This window comes from Lipophrys pholis, assembly GCF_963383615.2.
Source record: "Lipophrys pholis genome assembly, contig: SCAFFOLD_34, whole genome shotgun sequence".
NCBI lineage: Eukaryota > Metazoa > Chordata > Actinopteri > Blenniiformes > Blenniidae > Lipophrys > Lipophrys pholis.
In genome coordinates this window covers 170836-184895 of record NW_028292022.1, presented here as the reverse complement: position 1 = coordinate 184895, position 14060 = coordinate 170836, and the positions used below count along the sequence as shown (strand labels likewise).

Sequence of the window (14060 nt, the reverse complement as noted above, 5' to 3'; positions counted from 1 at the left end):
ATCAGTCCTCTGAACTACCATCAGTCCTCAGGACAATTGTCAGTCCTCTGGACTACCATCAGTCCTCAGGACAATTGTCAGTCCTCTGGACTACCATCAGTCCTCAGGACAATTGTCAGTCCTCTGGACTACCATCAGTCCTCAGGACTACCATCAGTCCTCTGGACTACCATTAGTCCTCAGGACTACCATCAGTCCTCTGGACTACCATCAGTCCTCTGGACTATCAGTCCTCAGGACAATTGTCAGTCCTCTGGACTACCGTCAGTCCTCTGGACAACCGTCAGTCCTCAGGACTACCATCAGTCCTCTGGACTACAATTAGTCCTCTGGACTACCATCAGTCCTCAGGACTACCATGAGTCCTCTGGACTACCATCAGTCCTCAGGACAATTGTCAGTCCTCTGGACTACCATCAGTCCTCTGGACAAGCATCAGTCCTCTGGACTACCATCAGTCCTCAGGACAATTATCAGTCCTCAGGACAATTGTCAGTCCTCTGGACTACCATCAGTCCTCTGGACTACCATCAGTCCTCTGGACAACCGTCAGTCCTCTGGACTACCATCAGTCCTCTGGACTATCAGTCCTCAGGCCAATTGTCAGTCCTCTGGACTACCATCAGTCCTCTGGACTACCATCAGTCCTCTGGACTACCATCAGTCCTCTGAACTACCATCAGTCCTCAGGACAATTGTCAGTCCTCTGGACTACCATCAGTCCTCAGGACAATTGTCAGTCCTCTGGACTACCATCAGTCCTCAGGACTACCATCAGTCCTCTGGACTACCATTAGTCCTCAGGACTACCATCAGTCCTCTGGACTACCATCAGTCCTCAGGACAATTGTCAGTCCTCTGGACTACCGTCAGTCCTCTGGACAACCGTCAGTCCTCTGGACTACCATCAGTCCTCAGGACAATTGTCAGTCCTCTGGACTACCATCAGTCCTCAGGACAATTGTCAGTCCTCAGGACAATTGTCAGTCCTCTGGACTACCATCAGTCCTCAGGACTACCATCAGTCCTCTGGACTACAATTAGTCCTCTGGACTACCATCAGTCCTCAGGACTACCATGAGTCCTCTGGACTACCATCAGTCCTCTGGACTACCATCCGTCCTCAGTCTAAACCCCACAAATCACACAAAAAAGGAGACTTTGTTGAAAACCCCCAGATGTCTGCAGTTTGACACCAGTCCTGTTGGAGACACAGCAAACATGGAGGAAGGAGGTCTGGTCAGAGGAACCAGACCTGAATGCAAACTAGTTCTGCACATCACCCTGAATACACCATCCCACTGTGAAGCACGGTGGAGGCAGCATCATGCTGTGAAGCACGGTGGAGGCAGCATGGTGGAGGCAGCATCATGCTGTGAAGCACGGTGGAGGCAGCATCATGCTGTGAAGCACGGTGGAGGCAGCATCATGCTGCAGGGAGGGACAGGGAGGCTGCTCAATGCTGATGGAAGACAGATGGAGACAAATCCAGAAGAATGTTGGTGAAAGGAAGAGAAAAGACTTGAGACTGTGGAGGAGCTTCAGCTTCCAGCAGAGCTACAGGATGTAGTACCTGAGGTTACAGACTCTCTCATCAACCTGAGGTTACAGGCTCTCTCATCAACCTGAGGTTACAGACTCTCTATCAACTTGAGGTTACAGGCTCTCTTATCAACCTGAGGTTACAGGCTCTCTCATCAACCTGAGGTTACAGACTCTCTCATCAACCTGAGGTTACAGACTCTCTATCAACTTGAGGTTACAGGCTCTCTCATCAACCTGAGGTTACAGACTCTCTCATCAACCTGAGGTTACAGACTCTCTATCAACCTGAGGTTACAGACTCTCTCTATCAACCTGAGGTTACAGGCTCTCTCATCAACCTGAGGTTACAGGCTCTCTCATCAACCTGAGGTTACCGACTCTCTCATCAACCTGAGGTTACAGACTCTCTCATCAACCTGAGGTTACAGACTCTCTATCAACTTGAGGTTACAGACTCTCTCATCAACCTGAGGTTACAGGCTCTCTCATCAACCTGAGGTTACAGACTCTCTCTATCAACCTGAGGTTACAGACCCTCTATCAACCTGAGGTTACAGGCTCTCTCATCAACCTGAGGTTACAGACTCTATCATCAACCTGAGGTTACAGACTCTCTCATCAACCTGAGGTTACAGACTCTCTCATCAACCTGAGGTTACAGACTCTATCATCAACCTGAGGTTACAGACTCTCTCATCAACCTGAGGTTACAGACTCTACCATCAACCTGAGGTTACAGACTCTCTCATCAACCTGAGGTTACAGACTCTATCATCAACCTGAGGTTACAGGCTCTCTCATCAACCTGAGGTTACAGGCTCTCTCTATCAACCTGAGGTTACAGACTCTCTCATCAACCTGAGGTTACAGACTATCAACCTGAGGTTACAGACTCTCTCATCAACCTGAGGTTACAGACTCTCTCATCAACCTGAGGTTACAGACTATCAACCTGAGGTTACAGGCTCTCTCATCAACCTGAGGTTACAGACTCTATCATCAACCTGAGGTTACAGACTATCAACCTGAGGTTACAGGCTCTCTCATCAACCTGAGGTTACAGACTCTATCATCAACCTGAGGTTACAGACTCTCTATCAACCTGAGGTTACAGGCTCTCTCATGAACCTGAGGTTACAGACTCTCTCATCAACCTGAGGTTACAGACTCTCTATCAACCTGAGGTTACAGACTCTCTCTATCAACCTGAGGTTACAGGCTCTCTCATCAACCTGAGGTTACAGGCTCTCTCATCAACCTGAGGTTACCGACTCTCTCATCAACCTGAGGTTACAGACTCTCTCATCAACCTGAGGTTACAGACTCTCTATCAACTTGAGGTTACAGACTCTCTCATCAACCTGAGGTTACAGGCTCTCTCATCAACCTGAGGTTACAGACTCTCTCTATCAACCTGAGGTTACAGACCCTCTATCAACCTGAGGTTACAGGCTCTCTCATCAACCTGAGGTTACAGACTCTATCATCAACCTGAGGTTACAGACTCTCTCATCAACCTGAGGTTACAGACTCTCTCATCAACCTGAGGTTACAGACTCTATCATCAACCTGAGGTTACAGACTCTCTCATCAACCTGAGGTTACAGACTCTACCATCAACCTGAGGTTACAGACTCTCTCATCAACCTGAGGTTACAGACTCTATCATCAACCTGAGGTTACAGGCTCTCTCATCAACCTGAGGTTACAGACTCTCTCATCAACCTGAGGTTACAGACTATCAACCTGAGGTTACAGACTCTCTCATCAACCTGAGGTTACAGACTCTCTCATCAACCTGAGGTTACAGACTCTCTCATCAACCTGAGGTTACAGACTATCAACCTGAGGTTACAGGCTCTCTCATCAACCTGAGGTTACAGACTCTATCATCAACCTGAGGTTACAGACTCTCTCATCAACCTGAGGTTACAGGCTCTCTCATCAACCTGAGGTTACAGACTCTATCATCAACCTGAGGTTACAGACTATCAACCCCGAAAAGCTGCGATTGCACCTAAAGGAGGATGAACAAAGTACTGACTACAAAGTACTGACTACAAAGTACTGACTACAAAGTACTGACTGGTGGATGAAGACGTTAGTATGTCAACGTTTTCAGTTTTTTATTTGTAAAACAATGAAACTTTAAGTATAAATGTCTTTCCGCTTCACGTTGTGTTGGTCTGTCACTTAAAACCCAAGAAAATCCATTGATCCTTGTGATTGTGAAGCAACAGGGCGTATCAGTACTTAGTTCTGTGGTTCTGTACTTGGACTTGGACCCGCTTCACCAGTCTTGTTTCTCTCCAGATTATCCCGTCAGACACTTTCTGCAGAAGGACCTCACCCAGTCTGTGATTTATTATCGACACCGGGGACACAAGGTGTTTGCTGATTTCTTCGAGGTGGTGCTCTCCGATTACCACGACCCCCCCAACCTGTCCGAGCCTCAGGTGAGCAGCAGGAAGTCCCGCCTGGGAGCTTCAGGGGGACTGGAGAGCTCTGTGCTGTGGGTGTGTCAGGGCCTGACGGAGTCAGACGTCTTTCACCTGCTGCTGGGTTCCATTTCTGAATGTCAAACTGATTTACGTCTTTATTTAGGAGTGAGAAACTACATTCATGCTGGATTGAAGTCGACTGCAGACGGTCTGTGTCCCACCCCCGTTATTCCAGCTCTTCTTCTGAGGCGAGCAGCAGCAGCTCATCAGAACCTCCCGTCACTGTCAGAACGGAGAACTGATGCATGACGCAGAACCCGTCTTATTTCAGTCTTTTACTTTGCCTGAAAGAGAAAAAGATATAAAACACGAAGGTCTTTTGATCAAAGGTCAAAGGTTTTATATCAAAGAGGATCAGAAATATAACGTCAATAATTATCTCAAACTTGAAAAACCTTGAAAACCTGGAAGGTGACGATGTCGACAGAACAAGGCGACCAGATGAAGACAGACGGACTATTAGTCCCTGAGGTAGTGGAGAACGGGTGAAACAGGGAGGACGTCAGGGAGGACGTCAGGGTCCAAACCCAGAGAGGGACGTGCAGGACAAGATCAGACATGAGGGACTTTAACTTAAGATGAGCTGAACATCACCAGACTCAGTGAGACGTCCCGGGTCTGCTCCTCCCCGATTGGCTGCTCAGCGAGGCTTTACCAGTGGTGATGGACACGAGTCCAGAACACAGTGACACCACTTCTTACTGGTGGTGGTTTGTGCTGAAACCCTCCAGGTGGTGATGGTTCACATCGAGCCGGCTCCCGATCAGCCGCCCGAAGAGGTTCCCGGGTCCAGTCGCTGTCTCGTCCTCAAAGAAACCGAAGTCGTTTATATAACGCGGAAACAACTTCACTTCACAGACCAGGAGTCGTCAGACCGCGAGCTGACGTTCACCGTCACGACTCCACCGTTCTACGTCAGTCCTCACAGGTGAGTTGGTCCTCGCTCCGGCAGTCGGTCTCTGGAGGACTCCCGTCCTGAAGGTGTTGAACTCTTCAGACTTTCAGACGCAGGGAGGCTGTTCCTGGTGGACAGCGTCCCCAAGTTCACCAAAGACACTAACACCCCCGCACTGAGGGTCTTCACACAGGTACATTCAGTTCATTCAGGTAGAGGGGTCTTCTGGGTCACTCTAGTTTCACTGAGTTCTTCTTGATGTTATCTCACTGTAGCAAGCGGTGAACTTCATGAAAGTGGCCTACATGCCTCCGATAGTGGACATCGGTCCTCATCCTAAAGACGTGCAGTTTGTCCTGTCGGTCGTCAACCGTCTGGGTAAAAGACTTTCTGGGATCTGCTTCAACATCACCGTGACGCCGGTGGACGACCAGCCTCCACAGGTAGAGGAGAGCGCTGCCTCCGTCAGGTCTCTGCGGAGGTGGGTGTTGAAGGAGACGCTTGTGTTTCAGGTGGTCAGCAGCCCCCTCACCCTGGACGAGGGGGGGGTGTGTGGGCTCGGCTCCCAGAACCTGATGCTGTCCGACGTAGACTCCCTGGAAGAAGCTCTGCGGGTGGAGCTCCAGCGGGAACCACGTCACGGAGATCTGCAGCTCAACAGCATCCCGCTTCAACCAGGGCAGACTTTCACTCTGCAAGACGTGAAGCGCTCCCGGCTCAGGTGGGAGATCCTGCATCGTGTCTGGAGAGATCCAGATCACACTGCAGGTCCGGGTCACCAGGTCTTTTCACTGGCGCTTTAGGAAGAGCAGCAAACTACGCCTGTTTGGAAACTTTATTGTGAAAGCAATCAGGCCCTGATACCTTTATGGCCGCCATCTTGGATTTTACCAAATGGCCACCATGAAAATGTTCTCGTCTAAATGTCCGCTTCTAATTCACCAGGAAATTCAAGTTTGACAGTTTAACCATCATTTTCAGGGCGAAGGAATAAAATGTTCTGAAAACCAACGAGCTCCATTCAACTAGAAATTAATATGACTGACATCTTCTATTTTTTAAAACTGTTTTACAAGCGATCAGAACGTTCCTCTAAGTTAAGGTCCATTAAGAACCAACGTGCTCCTCGTGACAGAAAAGCTTAAAGGCCCCTGCATCCTCCCTTTTGAACCCATAAGAACAAGAAGAACATTCGGCAGTGACGTCAGCCAGCAGCAGAAAAAAAAAGCTTTTTCGGCAGGACTGTTCATACTACGATATGAAGCTGCCGAACTCGCAGGCCACGCCCCCTCGCAGCAGGCCACGCCCCCTCACAGCAGGCACAAGTCTGTGAAGCGGCGTTTAAACTTTTCAACAGCACAGTTTATTTCTGGCCTCCAGCGCTTTCAGAAACACATTCCTCTGAACTTTTTCAGTGATAAAAAAGTTTTAGTCAGAGCGCGATGTTAGTCCAGTTTTAACTCCTGGAGCTGACAGCTGCTCGTGATGCGTTCAGGTGCATCACGTCAGCCTGCACTCCCACATGTTAACGAGCTGCGGCGCTCCTACAGTAGCGCTGTTACAAGCTAAATATGATTAAAATATGACTGATAGTCATGAGCGAACTAGAACACGCATGAGCAGCACACGGCAGAGCAGAAGTTTCGGCAGAGCGGCTCCTACATAGTTCGGCCAGGACGGTTGGTACAGCCCAAACTAATTTGTTCGGCCAGAAGGAGCTGGAAGGAGGAAATGACGTCATTTTGTTGGACAGGACCTGAACTGCCGAACCTTCGTCTTGTTCTTATGGAGGATGGAGAGGTCTTTAATCTCCCTAGGAAACAAGACGTTTTTACATATCTTCACCATCATCGTCATCATCAGTTTCATACTTGTTCTGTGTGTCCTCATCATTCTGACACTCAAGATAAGTTCTTTGTTCTGCAAGAACCTCTGGCAGAAGAACAATCTGACCATCGCGGTGACAGACTTTGGAGCGGGAAGAGGTCGTGGCTGGTTTCAGCCGGCCTTCGGACTCCTGCTATTTTATTACCCTGAGGAGGAAGAGGGGAGGAAGAGGGGAGGGGAGGAAGAGGGGAGGGGAGGAAGAGGGGAGGGACTCAGGAGAAAAATACATAAACTCATATCAAAGAAGGAAGAGAGTGGAACAGGAACCTTCAGTCAGTGAACAGCTCTGTGTGTCGTCAGTCGGTCTCTGGCTGGTGTCATATAAAGACCATCAGCCACACAAGAGGAACGATTCATGTTCAGTTCTCCTTTAGAACCGCGTCACGGCACAGACGTGGTTCTTTGTTCCAAAGAGAATCTTCTGAAGTCTGCGCTGGTTGATTTGTGGATGCAGGTACTGTCACGACGACTCAGAGACCACCGAGGACGACATGGAGTTCACCGCCACAGACGGAACCAACTCAGTCACGTTTCTCGTCCAAGTCCAGGTCAGTGCTGATCCTAGAACCCGTGAAGAAGAGAGAAGACCTTACATCTTGGACTCGGCCTCTGATTGCAGATCTTACCGATAAACGACGAGGTCCCAGTGATGGCCGCCGGTCTGAAGGCGGTGCTGCCGTGTGCCGAGGGGCAGGAAACCTCCATCACAGCAGAGTACATCCATGCTACTGATGCCGACAGCGACAACGACACTCTGGTGTTCCTGATCGCCCGGCAGCCGTCGCTCGGCGTGGTGCTGAGGAACGGCGAGGCGGTGGATCGTTTCACTCAGGGAGACGTCGCTGCAGAGAGCATCTCCTACAAACACACAGGTGGGCGGGGCCGCCACTCTGGAATCCTTCTACGCTGTCCTTCAGTTTCCATTGGTGTCTGCTCTGGTGTCTGCTCTGGTGTCTGCTCTGGTGTCTGCGCTGGTGTCTGCTCTAGTGCCTGCTCTGGTGTCTGTTCTGGTGTCTGCTCTGGTGTCTGCTCTAGTGTCTGCTCTGGTGTCTGCCCTGGTGTCTGCTCTGGTGTCTGCCCTGGTGTCTGCTCTGGTGTCTGCTCTGGTGTCTGCTCTAGTGCCTGCTCTGGTGTCTGCTCTGGTATCTATCCTGGTGTCTGCGCTGGTGTCTGCTCTAGTGTCTGCTCTGGTGTCTGCCCTGGTGTCTGCTCTGGTGTCTGCTCTGGTGTCTGCTCTAGTGTCTGCGCTGGTGTCTGCTCTAGTGTCTGCTCTAGTGTCTGCTCTGGTGTCTGCCCTGGTGTCTGCTCTGGTGTCTGCTCTGGTGTCTGCTCTAGTGTCTGCGCTGGTGTCTGCGCTGGTGTCTGCTCTAGTGTCTGCTCTAGTGTCTGCTCTGGTGTCTGCCCTGGTGTCTGCTCTGGTGTCTGCTCTGGTGTCTGCTCTGGTGTCTGCTCTAGTGCCTGCTCTGGTGTCTGCTCTGGTATCTATCCTGGTGTCTGCGCTGGTGTCTCTGTAGTGAGCAGCTGCTTGTCCGTGTGTAATTGTTACAATCAGTGAATTGTGATTTTGGTGGCAGGGCTGGAGATCGGGCTGAGTCCTCGCCATGACACCATCACCTTGGTGGTTTCTGATGGAGAACTTCCTGCCGGGGCGGGACACTCGCCTCTGACTCGGGAGAGTCTGCCTCTATATGACCTGCAGGTCACAGTGCTTCCTGTGGACAGTCATCCACCTTCACTCACAACAGGTCTGTCCCTTCACAGACCACTAGGGACATGAAGACCGACTGTCCATGTCCATGTTTGTAATGTAAACAAAGTGTCTCCCGTCACTCTCCTGTCCTGCCATTAAGGGTAATCACCGTGTTTTGTCCTCTTCTTGCAGGGGACCTGTTTGTGGTGGATGAAGGTGGGACGGCTCTGATCACGGCGTCTCATCTGAAAGCCTTTGACGTGGACACAGCGGTGGACAGTCTGATGGTCACCCTCATTTCTCCGCCTCAGTTCGGTTACATTGAGAACATCCTCCCCACTCCTGGATTTGAGAAAAGCAACACTGGCATCAGCATAGGTAGCAGGCAGTGGGACATGCAGTGGGACATGCAGTGGGACATGCAGTGAGACATGCAGTGGGGCATGCAGTGGGGCATGCAGTGGGACATGCAGTGGGACAGGCAGTGGGACAGGCAGTGGGACATGCAGTGGGATAAGCAGTGAGACATGCAGTGGGACAAGAAGTGAGACATGCAGTGAGACCGGCAGTGGGACATGCAGTGAGACAAGCAGTGAGACATGCAGTGGGACAGGCAGTGGGACATGCAGTGGGATAAGCAGTGAGACATGCAGTGGGACATGCAGTGGGACAAGAAGTGAGACATGCAGTGGGACAAGCAGTGAGACATGCAGTGGGACAAGCAGTGAGACCGGCAGTGGGACATGCAGTGAGACATGCAGTGAGACAAGCAGTGGGACATGCAGTGGGACCAGCAGTGAGACATGCAGTGGGACATGTAGTGAGACATGCAGTGGGACAAGCAGTGGGACGTGCAGTGGGACACGCAGTGAGACATGCAGTGAGACATGCAGTGGGACATGCAGTGGGACAGGCAGTTGGACATGCAGTGGGACAGGCAGTGGGACATGTTGGGTGATTTGGTTAGACCGAGGAAACAAACTGAGTCACTTCCTGATCTCCTTTTTCCAAAGACTCGTTTCCATACAAAGATGTAGTTGCGGGTCACGTGAACTACGTCCAGTCGAGACACCGGGGGGTGGAGCCCACCGCGGACCACCTCATGCTCTGTGTGACCGACGGCAAACACCGCTCCGCTCATGTCCCCTTCTACGTCATCATTAACCCCACCAACGACGAGATCCCACACTTTGTGGCTCAAAACATCACAGTAGGTTTTTATATCGTTTGTCTTTTATTACAACAACAACAACAACAACAACAACAACAACAACAACAACAACAACAACAACAACAACAACAACAACAAGTTGACTGAATGAAATGACAACAGGAACGTTTACAGTTCTGTTCTTCATGTTTCTGTCCCCCACAACACACATGCATCACACCATAACCTGCTGCCAACAACAACAACATAAACAACATAAACAACAATAACGATGATGACAACACCAACAACACGGACGACGACAATGACGACAACATCAACAACAATACCAACAACAACGATGATGATGATGACAACAACACTACTAGGAATACCAACAACAGCAACAGTGACTACGATGACAACATCGATGACAACAACAACACTACCTCCACCACCAACAACAACAACACTACCACTGCTACCTCCACCACCACCACCAACACTACCACCACTACCTCCACAACCACCAACAACAACAACAATAACAACAGCAACACTACCTCCACCAGCACCACCACCAACAACAACAACAACAACAATAACAACAACAACAACACTACCACCACCACCGCCGCCGCCGCCGACAACACTACCACCAATACCACTAATACCACCACCACCACCACCACCAACACTACCACCAATACCACTATTACCACCACCACCACCATCACCAACACTACCACCAATACCACTAATACCACCACCACCACCACCACCAACACTACCACCAATACCACTATTACCACCACCACCACCACCATCACCAACACTACCACCAATACCACTAATACCACCACCACCACCAACACTACCACCAATACCACTATTACCACCACCACCACCACCACCAACACTACCACCAATACCACTAATACCACCGCCACCACCACCACCACCAACACCACCACCACCACCACCACGACCACCAGTGCTGCTGCCGCCGTCACAGAGAGCAGCTCATATTAGTTTTCTTCCCATCAGAATCACATTTGTCTGCATTGATGTTGTTGTTGTTGTCCTGCTTTAATAATTCTTACTGACCAGAGACCAAACGTCCAAAAAGCTTCTGATCCAGAGACTCTTGGTGAATCATGTGGCTCTGGTCTCTACTGGTCTCTGCTGGACCGGAACCTTCCTGGTTGCAGTTCAACCTGCCAACCAGGTTTTTCATGATTTCTCTGGGAGGGGAAGATGAGAACCATCGTTTAGGAGATGGACTGCAGGATCAGTCAGGATCAGTCGGGATCAGTCGGGATCAGTCAGAATCAGTCAGAATCAGTCAGGATCAGTCAGGATCAGTCAGAATCAGTCAGAATCAGTCGGGATCAGTCAGGATCAGTCAGGATCAGTCAGCAGAAACCTTCCAATCAGAGAATAAATGATCTTCCTGCAGAACTGTGAATCTCCAGGACATAATTCATGACTAGAGAAGCCAAGAGCTCCTAGAAGAACAATCCGGGTCTGGGACCATCGGGTTCAATGTCTGACTATCAGTGTGAGGTGTTTCCTATGACAAATGAATATATTGAGGATTTGGATTCTCTGAGGCACCAGCGTTATCGTTCCTACTCACACGGCCCAGTCAGATTTCAGACTCACTTTTCCTTCAGATGTTTCATTGATTCCCGTCTGTCTCATGTGACGAGGTTCGTGAAGGAGAGATGAAACTGTTGGACTCTTCGGTGTTGAATGTGATGGATGTGGACGTCCCCAGAGATGTGCTCCGATTCAGTGTGGTCAAACCTCCTGAACATGGGAGCCTCATGACCCACGGCGGTGGACCACCCCTCACCAAGAGACAGGAAGTCAGGACTCATCCGCCTGTGGTGGCCTTCTCCTGGACCGATCTTACTAATGGTACGTTTCAGATCGCAGTGCTGCGTTTCACTTCACTGCGAGTCTTTAAACTGCATTCCCATTGATGCTCCCAGACGGTTGGTGTTCATTGTAATTCACTCGCCACCGCAGCTCCACACACATATGAGACTTTAAAGAATAGATGTTAGATTGATAATATACTGTAATACCCTGGTGTCCAAACTCGGTCCTGCAGGTTCTAGTTCCTCCCTGCTCCAGCATACCTGGATCTAATGATGATGTCATCACCAAGGTTGTGATGCAATCAGGTGTGTTGGAACAGGGAGGAGCTAAACCTGCAGGACGCCGGCCCTCCAGGACCGAGGTTGGACACCCCTGCCGTTGAAAGAGGAAGAAACATTCGTATTTACAAGCTAAAATCAATGAAGAGACCAGGGACTGACTGTTTGGATGAGCTGCAGCCGCTCCTCGTTGGTGATGGAGTCCATACCGACAGTAATTCAGCTGAATTAAAGTCCTGAGGCGCTGTGGTTGTTCATCAGTCGGACTCTGAAGGAGCTGTTAGAGCTCCACGGTGTTCTAGAGGATCCTGTCCTTCCTGTCCAGTCCGTCCCATTCGCTCCTGTCTCTGTGTCTGGAGAAGATCCAGCAGACCTCGGTGCTCCAGAGACACTCCCAATGTGTCCCAGTGTTCTTAACAGACCTCAGCCACTGTCTTAACATGTAACCCTGGAGACTGACACCACAGAGAGGAGGTCTCCGTCCAGATGTCCCCCTGCACCGCCATGACAGTTTCTCTTCTTGCAAACAGAAGGTGGTGTTCCCCTGGTGGTGAAGTTCATGTCTGCTGTTGTTCAACAGGTATGGAGCTGATGTACGAGCACGATGACTCTGAGAACATGGAGGACAGTTTCCTGGTCCAGCTGACTGACGGCAGACACGAGCTCCACAGGAAGGTGGTGGTGACGGTCCTGCCAGAGAACGACCAGCAGCCTCGTGTCATCAGGTGGGGCTCGTGTTCTCATCACTCCTCACATGACTGCTCGGTCCTGACGTCTGATCTCTTCTGTCAGGAACAACGGGCTGGTGGTGGAGCCAGGAGCGAGCAGGGTCATATCCAGCGTTACTCTGTTTGCTCTGGACGAGGACAGCCCGTCCTCAGAGGTCACCTACATATTTGAGAGAGTTTCAACCCAAGGACTCCTTCAGCTTAAGGTCGGTGCAGCTCAGGAAACAAACTCAACGTTCATGGCAGCAGGATGTACTGTTCAGGTTTCCTGCTCTGTTGACCCGATGGAGCCGTTCTGGATTGATGTCGTCACACACTTCATATAAAAAGCTCCTCAGGGCGTCTCAGGAAGCCTCTGACCACCGAGTCCCACTGGTCGTCTCTGAGCCCGGTGCAACTGCTGGTACTGACTGGAGAAGTTCTCTGGCACCTTTTAACCAGACCCTTTGGGTGGATGGGTCTCCTGAACCTGGGACGGTCGTCCATAAGGGACGGATCAAACCTCCGCTGCCTTGCGGCACACCCGGTCACCTGAGAGGCTTTAGGAGTCAACCCTGAGGAAAGACCCGGACCTGGACTCCCTGAGATGGTCCAGCAAGTCCTACGACACTGTTGATGCCTCATGGTACCGGCACCGGCCGTTCCTTTGGACCCTTCTGCCAGTCCACTTGATTTTGATGTCGGAAAAAGGGAAACAGAAAATGACCCAATTTTCATTTTCCAATTGGATAAAGACAGACGGCTCGTCTCACGTCTGGAAATTGAAAAAAATCCTGTCATTTCTTCTTCTTCTTCTTCTTCTTCTTCTTCTTCCTCTTCCTCTTCCTCTTCCTCTTCCTCTTCCTCTTCCTCTTCCTCTTCCTCTTCTTCTTCTTCTTCTTCTTCTTCCTCTTCCTCTTCCTCTTCCTCTTCCTCTTCCTCTTCCTCTTCCTCTTCCTCTTCCTCTTCCTCTTCTTCTTCTTCTTCTTCTTCTTCTTCTTCTTCTTCTTCTTCTTCTTAAATCGCTTCGGCTACTGCCGAGGTGAATAGCCTCGTACGAGATGAAACAGAGCGCTAGAGGGAGGGCGTGCACACCTGACACCTGTCTCCACTGTGGACATCTGTGTCTCCCGGATCGGCCTCACCTGCCACAGGCGACGCTGCTCCGGACCTGGACCCTCCACGGCACCAGATATCAACTGGGGCCATCATCCATGGGCCAGACCGACTGACGGAGGCCCACTGCTGCTAGTGTTGTCACACCGACTGACGGAGGCCCACTGCTGCTAGTGTTGTCACACCGACTGACGGAGGCCCACTGCTGCTAGTGTTGTCACACCGACTGACGGAGGCCCACTGCTGCTAGTGTTGTCACACCGACTGACGGAGGCCCACTGCTGCTAGTGTTGTCACACCGACTGACGGAGGCCCACTGCTGCTAGTGTTGTCACACCGACTGACGGAGGCCCACTGCTGCTAGTGTTGTCACACCGACTGACGGAGGCCCACTGCTGCTAGTG

The 14060-nt window shown here is 50.7% G+C and overlaps 1 protein-coding gene across 1 annotated transcript in view; it reads left to right on the top strand.

Annotated features, from left to right (window-relative positions):
* The window catches only part of frem1a (Fras1 related extracellular matrix 1a), a 43508-nt gene that overhangs the window by 17751 nt on the left and 11697 nt on the right, over positions 1 to 14060 (top strand). Inside the window, exons 10-22 of the mRNA XM_080493989.1 lie at positions 3859 to 4001; positions 4778 to 4974; positions 5044 to 5134; positions 5217 to 5384; positions 5454 to 5662; positions 7283 to 7376; positions 7448 to 7700; positions 8403 to 8573; positions 8711 to 8896; positions 9532 to 9728; positions 11381 to 11591; positions 12414 to 12558; positions 12626 to 12767. Of these exons, the coding sequence (XP_080350115.1) occupies positions 3859 to 4001; positions 4778 to 4974; positions 5044 to 5134; positions 5217 to 5384; positions 5454 to 5662; positions 7283 to 7376; positions 7448 to 7700; positions 8403 to 8573; positions 8711 to 8896; positions 9532 to 9728; positions 11381 to 11591; positions 12414 to 12558; positions 12626 to 12767 (2207 nt within the window). The remainder of the gene's footprint in view (positions 1 to 3858; positions 4002 to 4777; positions 4975 to 5043; positions 5135 to 5216; positions 5385 to 5453; positions 5663 to 7282; positions 7377 to 7447; positions 7701 to 8402; positions 8574 to 8710; positions 8897 to 9531; positions 9729 to 11380; positions 11592 to 12413; positions 12559 to 12625; positions 12768 to 14060) is intronic.